Genomic DNA, 12,060 nt, shown 5'->3' with positions numbered 1-12,060 from the left:
GAAGGACACAGACAAACTGAAACAGGTTCAGAGGAGGGCAACAAGGATGATCAGGGGACTGGAAATAAAGCGCTGTGAGGAGAGACTGAAAGAACTGGGCAGGTTTAGCTTGGATAAGAGAAGACTGAGGGGAGATATGATAGCACTCTTCAAGTACATGAAAGGTTGCCACACAGAGGAGGGCCGGGATCTCTCCTCAATCGTCTGAGTGCAGGACACGGAATAATGGGCTCAAGTTGCAGGAAGCCAGATTTCGACTGGACATCAGGAAAAACTTCCTAACTGTTAGAGCCATACGACAATGGAACCAATTACCTAGAGAGGTAGTGGGCTCTCCGACACTGGAGGCATTCAAGAGGCAGCTGGACAGCCATCTGTCGGGAATGCTTTGATTTGGATTCGTGCAATGCACAGGGGGTTGGACTCCATGGCCTTATAGGTCCCTTCCAACTCTACTATTCTATGATTCTATGATAAGAAGAGCTTCAATATTAGAACAGGGCACAGAAGTTCAGAAGACAAACACAAAGGGGAAAGGGGGAGCAAGTGTTGATTCTGAGACTGGGGAGGAATAATGAGGCTTGGAAGATGGCAGAAGAGGTAGACCAGGAAATATTAGGGGGACTGGTGAGAGCTGGGGCTTAAGAGACCATGGCAGAGGTTTGTTTGTTTGTTATCCTGCCCTTCCTCTCAGTAGGAGCTCAGGGTGGCAAACAAAAACACTAAAAACACTCTAAAATATCATTAAAACAGACTTTAAAACATATTAAAACAAAGCATCTTTTAAAACATCTTTTTAAAAAAGCTTTAAAAACATCTTAAAAACCAACTCCAACACAGATGCAGACAGGGATAGGGTCGTTACTTAAAAGGCTTGAAAGAGGAAGGTCTGCAGTAGACGCTGAAAAAATAACAGATATGGCACCTGTCTATTATTTAAGGGGAGGGAATTTCACAGGGTAAGTGCCAGAACACTAAAGGTCTGCTTCCTATGTTGTATGGAACGGACCTCCTGATAAGATGGTATCTACAGGAGGCCCTCACCTGCATAGCATAGTGATCAACTGGGTATAAAAGGGGCAAGTCAGTCTTTGAGGTATCCTGGTCCCAAGCTGTATAAGGCTTTGTACAGCAAAACCAGAAACTTGAACTTAGCACAGTAGATAACAGGTAGTCAGTGCAATTCTTTCAGCAGTGGGGTGATATTGAGCAGTCGCACTGCTGCATTTTGCACCAGCTGCAGCTTCTGGACCAACTTCAAGGGCAGCCCTACTAAGAGCACATTACAGTAATCTAGCCCGGAGGTTACCAGTGCATGGATAACAGTGGTCAAGCTATGCTGGTCCAAAAATGGCTGCAGTTGTAAAAGATGTGGTTGAGGAAAAAATGCAGAGGTGAGCATGGAAGGGAAGATGAGTATTAAAATGACAAGGAGAATACCATACTTGGTTTATTATCATTTGTCTTTTTGGAATATATCTTCATGTAATGGATAAATGGACAAGAATCAGCAAACTTTTAAAAAAAATACCTGACTCCAGAATTTCCGGATCACTTTTCGGTCATGGGGATTTCCCCAGTAAGGTAGCACCTAGAATGCACACACAGAAAGTATTTACTTGAAATTTGTTTAACACAACTGAAAAACAACTGGAATTATTTCATATTTCTGCCCTTACCAAAAGGAAAATCTCAGAAAGTATTATTACTCATCAAGGCAGACTGAAATCACAGTGTTATTCCTACCTTGAAAGAAAAATGCAAAATATTTCTAAAAGCACAGAGCCTAATTGTAAGGTACTGTTCAACCAGAACAGAAAGAAGACTACAGTAGGGCCCCACTTTACAGCACTTCGCTTTATAGCACTTCGCTAATGTGGTGGTCTCAATTAGACTAAAGCCCCACTCATATGGCGCTTGTTCCGCTTTTACGGTAGTTTTTGGGCATCGCGCACCATTCTATTCAATGAGTTCCGCTTTTCAGCGGGGGTCCGGAACGTAACCCGCCGTATGAGTGGGGCCCTACTGTACTGAGTCCTACAGAAACAATTTCCCTTTCAAATGCAATACAGTCATTGCCATCTGCTGATAAAGGTAAGGACTGCATGAAATGAATTACCAATATAGTTTTTCTAGGCCTGTGATTGGGAACAGAAGCTGCTTCTCACTTTATGCGACAGCCACGTGAAAGTGGTGTTTTTGGCAATAATATGAAAAGTGTGAAGTATAGACATGTATTCTCAAAACAGATATTGTATACATAACCAGGGAGCTGCAGTTCCCTGGCTGTTGTCTGCTGCTTGTTTAGGGACGTGTTATCTCCTCTTCACACTTTACATGTTTACTGTGGGAAACAGTGGTAAAGCCAGCTGCCATGAAAAATGACAAGCAGGACTTACTGGTTAGGCACTGGGGTGATGAGACAATCCTCTCAGCATAGAAACACCCCAGGAAAGGTTGCCCACCAGGAAATTAGGAAACTATTAGGGAATTTATAGCAAAATAAAAGCTAGAGAAAAAGAAGACAAGGAACAATACCATAAAATCAGGCTTCTTACATCCTTTTAATTTTCGATCTAAGCAGATAATATAATTGAGGAAATTAATTTTCTGGAATAATTTCAAGTGTGCTTACCTTAAATCTAGGAACAAATCTGGCAAACTCCTGATGCCAGTTGTTTAGCGTGGAAGCTGGCGAAATAATTAAAAAAGGTCCCCAGATGTTCTCCCTCTGCAAGAGTAAAAAACCTTAACTGAAGGGAAGCAGTATTTCAAATAATATTAAAATGAAATATTGTGTATAAGGTCAATATATAGGTTATGAGGAAATAGGCTACAACAAAGCTTCCTAACAGAAATACATGTAACTAGGTTCAGCAGATATGTAAAATGTTTGAGTTCTCCTTTCATATCTTGAATATTTCCTCACAGAATAGTTAAGGAAAGTAAGAAAGTAAGCAGGTCTAGTTATTTCTTCGTGGGTAAATGAACCGTTGGTCTCACCTGAAAGATGGTTTTCCCAGGTATCATGCCATCACGTGGGTTACAGCACCATCTAGTGTCCAAAGGCAGGAATGCACAGGAGTTAAGACCCTAGCTGCTCCTTCTGGTCCCACTCCATCTCATCCGAGACAAGGCTGAAGTGAGACATCTTGACTGCTGTCACATACAGAACAGACAGAACAGCAAGGAAAAGGGCACTGCCCAAACAGAGGAGCAGCAACAGCTGGAACACATACACAAAGGTCTTGACTCATCAACACATTATAGCAGAGTCGAATTAAAGGAACGTTACAATGAAGGCAGCCTCCATCAGGGATGGACATCAATGTCCTGGTTGCTGTGAAACCCAGAGCCTAACGTGAGTTAGAAGGATGGATCAGGATGTAAAATGACTGAGTCCTTATGAAATACGCAGAGATGACAGCCGATGACAGTGCTCCCAACTCTGCCCCATCAAGCCGAAGCGACAGCCACTAGAAAAAGGACCTTGAGAGAAAGAACTCGCAAGGGCACTGTTCTGAGGGGCTCAAATGGGGAACGCTGTAGTAATTGCAGCACCTTCTGTAAGCTCCAAGATGGAAAATGATTTCAGACTACTGGAGCGAGCGAATCAGCTCCCCTCAGAAAATGTTTAAGTATAGGATGAGAGCCCACCTGCAAACCTCTATGAATGAACTGTAAGACCTGTTGGACCGTGGATTGTAGCGTTACAGCCCATGGGAGGCACACCAGCTGAAAAATGCCAACCACATACTCTGCCTAGCAGGGGAACGGGAGGAACACATACAGGATGCCTTCCGGCCAAGGAGACAGGAGAGAGTCTACAGACTCAGCCTATGTCTCTAGATACCTCGAAAAGAAGGAGGAACACTGTTGGATGTAGCCTCCACTCCCCCAGAATCACTTGTTGCCTGCTGATCCAATCTGCAGTGACATTCAGGACCCCACTGAGGTGTTCTGCCCTCAAGAGCAGCAGGCATCTCTCGGCCCAATAGAATATTAGCGAGGCCTCTGTCTGAAAGGTTTGAGCCTTTCTGGTTCAAGTGCGATTTCATGCAGGTTTATTTTGACTGGAAATGACACAGGGCCAGATGGACTGCCCTCAACTCCAGCCAGAATTGATAAAATGAAGTTTAAAATTGCTATAAGTTGCCCAGGGACCTGCAAATGTTCAGGACTTAGGAAGCACCACCTTCTAGGAGAACTGCGCCTCAGCACATACATGCCAATGTGAGTAATCTTGATTTAGTTATACAAATCAAAACGGTGAAGTAAGCCTTACCAAAGGCTAAATGGAATTTTAAACTGTCTTAAGTAGCCCAGGAACCTGCTTGTGAAGGGCAAGACTTAACTGAGAAACCAGCTTAGTTTACATTATTTTGCTAAGTTATGTTTACCCCAGAGAATAGCCACAGGACCCTTTGAGCTTCCAAGAAAGTCCCTGAATAAATCCAAAGATTTACTTCGACAGGTATGAAGAGCTGCAACTGTTCAGAGAAGCAAACTGGAGTTTTGCATTGACACCCTAGAATTAGATAGGGCAGAAACTCTCATGCAGCTGACAGAGCTGTATTCAGCTTAATTCACTTATATTGCTTATCTAAGTTTACCCACTGGGATGACAATAGGATCCTCCTCTGTAAGGAAGTCACTGGATATTACGAAGGGCTATGAAAATTTACACCAAGCTTTGTGAAGGACTGCAACTGTTCAGAGGAACAGACTGGAGCCTTGAGCTGAAGCTCATTAGGCAATTCATATACCCTCTCTACAGTGAGCCCCCTAAGGGAGCCATCAGGTTATGAAGGGCTGCAAGCGTTTACACATACAGTTATGAAGGGCTGCATGAATTTACACAGCCTGTTATATGAAGGGCTGCAAGGAACAGATTGGAGCTTTTGAGTTAAAGTTCATGAGGCAATTCATATAACTTTCACTACCCTGAGGCCCCATAGACGAGCTACCAGATTATAGTTGTCTCTGGAAAGTGCCTGCTGCGGATCAGGCCTTGGGAGAAGAGTTGCCTTTGGAAAGTACTTGATGCTGCCTTGAGAAAACTGGAGCTTTGAGCTGAGGCCATTCACATACTTTCACTACACCAAGAAGAGCCACCAGGTTATTCTACTGTTCTCTGAACTTGGCCAGCTGCTGTTCAAACTTTGGGAGAACTGGAGCTTTGCGCTGAAGCTCATGAGACAATTCATAGGCCCTCACTACACTGAGGTCCCCTGGAGGAGCCACCAGGTTATTCTAGTGGGCCTGTAGAAATGGCCTGCTGCTGTTCAGGCCTTGCTACTCTGAGGTCCCCTAGAGGAGCCACCACGTTATTCTATTGTTGCCCCTGGAACAGCCTGCCGCTGTTCAGGCCTAATAACAGAGATAATCAGGTCTCTTAATAATATTGAACCTACTGTTGTAGTGCCTCCAATAAAAATAGGTGGCAATACTGCTCAGCTGAGGACTAAACCGTATCTCTGTCCAAAACTTCTGAGCAGAAAGATTAGGCCCTTTCACAGTTGCTAGACAGACTAGGACCAAGTGTGAACAGAGGTACCATAAAAATGGCAGGAAAAATGGCAGAGGACTACATTCGCCTTTCCCAAAACACAGTGGAGGGTGCTAAAACGCTGCCAATTTCTCTCAACTACCAGTAGTGTTGACACCAATTGCTCTGGTGCAATTTCTGAGGAGGGAATGGGATACTTGGAAGGCCCAGGTTTGGCTGACCTGCTTATCTTAGGACCTGAGATGACCTAGGGAGAACTGTGAACACAAGGTGAAGCCCAAATTGTAGTTCAACATTCCTCTCAATGGGAGATCAATGGAACTGATGACCACTGAAATGGCTACTGCTGCATATCACTGCGCTGTACCTCAATGGTGAAATCCACAAAAACAGCACAGGACGGCCCAGCCATGGTCACATGCGCACAGTAGAGGAGAGCGGTACCAGGAGTTATACGGATAGATTCCTGATTAATCAACACACGCACAGGTAGAGGGGTGCAGTGGATTAGCAAAGCCAAAAATAACCACACACAGTAGACATGTTTGACCTCTAAATGCAGCCAAGGGCAAAAATAACACACACAGTCGGCTGAAATGCAACACACAGTCGGCTAAAATGCAGCCAAGAAATGTAGCCAAAGGGAAAAATAACTGCACACAGTAGAGGGGAGCGGTTTGAGCTCTAAGTACAGCCAAGTAAAGCAGCCAAGGGCAAAAATACAGCACACAGTCAGCTGAAATGCTACCAAGGGCAAGTGTAACCGCACACAGTAGAGGAGAAAGTTTGAGCTCTAACACACAGCTGAAATGCAACCAAAGGCAAGAGTAACCACGCACAGTAGAGGGGAGCGGTTTGAGCTATAAATGCAACCAAGAGATGCAGCCAAGGACAAAAATAACCAGACACAAATACAACCAAGAGATGCAGCTAAGGACAAAAATGACTGGACACAGTCAACAGCAACCCACGCAAAGATGCTTGAGTGGTTGGCAGAGGGCCAAGTCATGTAACTGTAGACACTAGATGTGCTTGCTGAAGTTGTGACATGACAGCATCATGGCAGCAGCATCAAACTGGTAATTGGGAGCTGAGGAGGGCCCCAATCCAGCAGTGCCAGAGGACTGAGCCCTAGCCTTTGCGATGAGCTTAGCGGCAGTGGAGGACAGCACCAGCAACTAGCAAACCAGTCGTGCAGGTGCAGGAGGCTGGTGAGCAATGGAGGGATGCACTGGAAAGTGGAATAGGGCTGCAAGTCTTTCTTGATTAGTAAGGGAGACATCCAATCTGTCCTGCTCCACAGCAATAGTGGTCATAGTAGAGGAATGTGATGTTCCTATATTAATGTATATATGGTAAGTGTTGTTGTTTTAGAAGATACATGGTAAGTGGAGTGAAAGAGGAGGGGGAGTGAATGGGCAGTAGAATGTGAGATGATTGGCTGAGTGTTTAAAATGGCTGAATGTATAAAAGGAAGAGTGAGAGTGGAATCGGGGGGGGGGAGAAGAGAACTGAGTGGGTTGGTTGGTGGAGTTTAGAGAGTTGTTTGCCAGGAGGGAGGTGGAGTTCGGATTAGTATTGAGTAAAACCATATGCTTATGTGCCTTAAGAAGAAATCTTGTTAATCTTGTTAGCTTTGTTATCTTTAATAAATACTTAATTTGGTTTACCAAAGGCCTGATCCTTGGCTGGGGTTTCACAGACCAGAAGGGAGGGTAAGGTAATGACCAAGGCTGAAGGGGAACTGTAACAAATGGTGGCAGCGGTGAAGAGAATAACAATACCAGTATTCAGAGTCTCTGGGAATACTAGTATTGGGACGTTACTGGTGGTTGCCTAGCAGGGGGATCTGTTGAGATCTGTGCTAGAGCGGGGAGAGAAACCATAAGAGAGAGCGGTCCAGACTGGTGGAGTCCCTGGTGGTGCCTAGTGACAGGCAGTAACCACGAGCAGGTAGGAACCTGACAGGGAGAGCCAGGGAAGGACGCATCACAAGGACGCTTCCAGAGAACTTGGAAGGGAAACCTACCGGCTTGGAAGGGAAACTTACCGTGCCCGCCCGGCAGTCAACTGAATAGGAGTGCTTGGTTTTGGCAACAACCTTAGAATTGAGGTGTTGAATCAGAAATGCAACAAATGCTGCTCAACCTCAGACAGCTTTATCAAGAGAATCCACAATTGGCTGTGGACCTGACATAGTATAAACGCGCACACTAGAGGGGTACAGTACCTGGTGAATCTAACACTGAGGCACCTGCACACACGTAAGACCTGGTATGCACGCACACAGTAGTGAGGTGCGGTACCTGAAGTTCAAGGCATGCACAAGAGGAGGGGTGCAATGAATCTAACCCTGAGACACAACATACACACACGAAGGGGTGTGTGCGGCGAATCTAACTCTGGGGCACACTTACACAGTAAAGGAGTGCCATACCTGAAGTCCAACCCACGTATAAGACGAAGGGTGCAGTGATTTCACACACATAGTAGAGGGGTGCAGTACCTGAAGTCCAACCCACGCCCAAAAGAGGAGTGTGGTGATTTCAACGCTTAGACGCATGCACAGTAAAAGGTGCACTGATTTCACTCTGATACACATGCACACTGTAGGGGGAGTGCAGTGATTTCATGCTCAGACACTTGCACTCGGCAGAGAGGTGCAGTGAATTGACACTTAGACGCACATGGTACAGGGGTGCAGTGAAATGGCGCCTAGACACACACGGTAGAGGGGTGCGGTGAATTGATACTTAGACATACACACATGGTAGAGCAGTGCAGTCATCACATTTAGCCCCTGTAGAGAGGTGCGGTGAATTTGGGTGCAAGCCCACACACATGGTTTAGGGGTGCGGAACAGCCCCAAATGCACACAGTAATTATGCTTTCCTCCTGTGTGTGTGTGTGTGTGTGTGTGTGTGTGTGTGTACACACACACACACACACACACTATATATATATATGCCCTTCAGAGAAAGGGCCAACTAATATATGCCCTTCAGCCAACAGAGGCGAGTAGAAAAGTCTGGCTACAACATACTAGTTCTGAACCTGTCAAATGACATCATTAAAAAAGACTGAGGTGCTCAGGAAGCCTGTGTCATGTAGGTACTTTGTGAGTCACCATTCCAGTTAATATTCATTTACACCACGTAACTACTTCTGACCTATATGGCCTTGGTTATAGGGTTGGGATCCACTTGGTGGAGTAGGTTTGGAAAGCATCCTGCCAAACTGGCAGGAAGTTAGGGTCCATGTTTGCTATTTTACTGCTATTTTTTGCTTTTATTGGTTTGTTAGTAAACAAAGACGCACACACTCTGTCCCTATTTCAACCTGTCTACCTATCAGTCCATCCAACCATTGCACTCCTCTCCTCCCGCCTGTCTGTCCCTCCATCCCCTGCCACACTTCCAGACAGCCTGTGTCTTCCTCCCCTTGCCCTCCCTCCACTGCTGATCCCCAGCCAGCTGATGTGCTGCCTGGAGTGCATATCTCTGCCTCCTGCAATGCACCCAACAGCCTACTGGAGCTGCAGGCACGAACTCCAGTAAGGTCCGCTAACCTGTGGAGGGGGAAGATACAAAGATTCTCCAGGGCTGCAGCCGTGAACCCCATGAGGTAACGCAGCCGGCTCTCTGCTAATAAGGGCAGCTGGCTCTCTCAGCTAGCAAGGGGGGGAGGAGTCTGCGAAGCCGTGAGCCCCTCAAAGGTGGAAACAGGTAAACCTCTAGCAGCCAGCTCTGGCAACTGGAACCGGATAAATCTCTAGCAGCCAGTTCTCTCTGCTAACTGAGGGTGGGTGTCTGTGGGACTGCAGCTGTGAGCCCCGTGAAGGCTGAGAGGAGGGAAGGTGGAGAGGGCTGGGATTTATGCTAGGGCTTCGATGTAAGAGCCAAGGAAAGAAAACAGCTGCACACCGAAAAGCACTCTCATGCTCCTCACACCACATACTCCCAGAAAAACATACAATCCTAAACACACAGAGAAAAACTCACTACAGGAAAGCTAAAGAGATCAGCCTTGGACAAAGGCAAGAATAAACTGGAGTGGGACTGGAAGGAGCAGCTAGGGTCTTGATTCCTGTGCATTCTTGCCTTGGGACGATAGATGGTGCTATAACCCACATGATGGCATGCTACCTGGGGAAGATGACTGCTATGAGACACAGTAGTGTCTTTGTTGTGTTCCACTAATAATTTCTGCTTATCAAGTACAGAGTAGGTGTTCATTCAGCTCGCAGTGCAGTTCTCTCTCAATTCTCTCTCTCATTACTATTCCTTGGCTGCATTCTTTCATCATGCAAACATACCATAGCACGTTGTGAACCAACCTAGGGGAGCCTTGGGTTCATGCACTTCCCTCTCTCCTCTCCTTCTCCCATGTGGCCACGAGGAGCAGCTTTTGCTTCCAGATTTGCTCAACTGACTAACTGTGGTTAACTATGGTTTGTTTGAAAACAAGTCAACTCGAAACCGCAAACACAGCCATAAAGTGAAGGTGCTGTGCAGAATGAAGAGGTGACACAGATCTCTTCATGGACAACTGGGCTTGCAGTTTAAGACTGACAAAAGTGAAGGGGGATGACATAGTGAAATAAAGGAGCAGTAGTGATATAGAGATTGGGAGGGTTAACTAGTATCAGGAAATATAGAAAATTTGGAGATCTATAAGTCCTGGAAAGGCACTGGAGAACAAAAAAAGCAGTGATGTAAGGACAGAAAACAAATTTCAATGAAGAAATTGATAAACTAAGGCCCATTTAAACCACATATTGCCTTTAGACGGGTGGGAGAGACAACGAATTCACCTACCTCAGCCAGGTGTGCTAACAAGGCAATACTCTGCACTGTTTTACCCAGCCCCATTTCATCTGCCAGGATTCCATTGATGCCCTGCAAGAGTGATAACAACTTTACAAATTTAGTCTGCGTAAAGTATAGAAATATGTACAAGAGACAGCTAGAAAATTAGTACTAATATTGAAGCCTACTAACCTCCTTCAAATAGCTTCAGATGATATTTGAAAAGTTCCATAATATTCCCTCTACTGTAAAAATAAACTGTCAGATTATCCCTGAAAACATGTCTTGATTTGTCCTCGTAAAGAATCTTTAATTACAAGACTATGAACTCAGTTCATCTACTATAATCCATCCCTTTCTCTGGAGCTATATCAAGAATGGACTTTTCTCAAAGAATTAGCTCCAAGAAACACTAGCATACCTGCTCATAAAGATTGGCCAGCCAGTTCATGCCTTTCAACTGGTAACCTTTTAGTTTGCCATTGAAAATGGTAGGCTGTGGAATGTCCTCTCCTGCCCGGATAGATGGATTGGCAAGGCTGTAACTCTCCCCAAAGCCAGTGCCAGATTTGTTGGCAGCCCGAAGTGCTGCTGCCCGACTCTCTTTAGCATCTTCATCAAATGACCTGGTCTAAACAAGGAGGAAGGAAAAAAATGAAACCTATAACTCTATGAAAATTTAGCTGGAAGCCAGAACCACTATCAGAGTTTTGTCCAGAGTAAACATGAGTAAGATTAGTATTAACAAATTCATTTTCATAAGACTTCCCTTTCACTTGTTAACACACTTTATAATCAGAAGTCAGCTTCTCTCTTCATAGTTTTGAGACAAATTAACAGATTTCTGGTGCACAGACTAAAGCTAGTAATATATAAGGAAAACTGAAATATCCCATCCCAATTCCAGACACTCAAGAGCACTCATTGTCCTTTCTCAGTACTGACCTGGGCCTGATGAATTCGGTAGGCATCTTCAGCATTCTTCAGAGCCTGAACCTTGTAGTAGTTACTATCTGAAAATAACATCAAATTTTTAAAAGGCCACATGGATTAATTTCAAGGCTTTATAGATGGGCAAAAACACCTATCTGAAAGCCTGCAATACAGCAATGACTTCCATGATTTATCTAAATCATGCTGGAGTTCAGTATCACTCCCTACCATAATCCTCCTGGGTAATGTTGACTACGACTCCTCCACCAATATCAATCTGCCTCTGGATAGAATTGTCTTCAAGTTTCCTTAAAATTTCCTCCTGGATTCCATCATGTCCTATATCTCGTTTGCGGCTCATGAAGTGGGCATATAACTCAGTCTGCGTAATAAGGAAGTTAAGTTTTCTCTGCTGCCTCTTAGCCTAAAATAATTTATGAAAGAACACAGAAAATAATTTTGCATCTGAAGACCTCAAAATAAGTTAAAATAATATACTTAATTAGGTAACTGTAAACATATTAAAAAACAAGACTTAATTGTATTCTTTTATCTTTTTAATGTCAAAATGATGAGCATCATTGGTTAAAGATACCTCTGCAAAAACATCTAAATGGTTATAAGGTTCAAGCTGTTCTATCATGCTAACCCTGAGATGAAACCTTATGAAAAGGCACTATATGTTTATAAAATAAAGTAAGCCTTGGCCTAACTATACAAAAATGAAATATAAAATAGAGCTCAGGCAAAATAAAACAACTATCATTGCCAGATGAAAACACAGCCAGGTCTCTCCCTCATGGTACAGTG

General features: G+C 44.5%; 1 protein-coding gene across 3 annotated transcripts in view; it reads right to left on the bottom strand.

The window, feature by feature from the left end:
• Positions 1–12,060, bottom strand: part of INO80 (INO80 complex ATPase subunit) — a 166,431-nt gene that overhangs the window by 123,480 nt on the left and 30,891 nt on the right. For all 3 annotated transcript variants that reach the window (XM_061611396.1, XM_061611394.1, XM_061611395.1), the window contains exons 10-15: positions 11,479–11,674; positions 11,263–11,330; positions 10,739–10,948; positions 10,327–10,407; positions 2,636–2,731; positions 1,532–1,591 (exon numbers count right to left, since the gene is read on the bottom strand). In XM_061611396.1, coding sequence (XP_061467380.1) covers positions 1,532–1,591; positions 2,636–2,731; positions 10,327–10,407; positions 10,739–10,948; positions 11,263–11,330; positions 11,479–11,674 — 711 coding nt within the window. The remainder of the gene's footprint in view (positions 1–1,531; positions 1,592–2,635; positions 2,732–10,326; positions 10,408–10,738; positions 10,949–11,262; positions 11,331–11,478; positions 11,675–12,060) is intronic.

Source organism: Rhineura floridana, chromosome 2, assembly GCF_030035675.1.
Source record: "Rhineura floridana isolate rRhiFlo1 chromosome 2, rRhiFlo1.hap2, whole genome shotgun sequence".
Classification (NCBI taxonomy): Eukaryota; Metazoa; Chordata; class Lepidosauria; order Squamata; family Rhineuridae; genus Rhineura; species Rhineura floridana.
The sequence above is the reverse complement of the archived record's forward strand: the minus strand, read 5'-3'. Positions and strand labels throughout refer to the sequence as shown.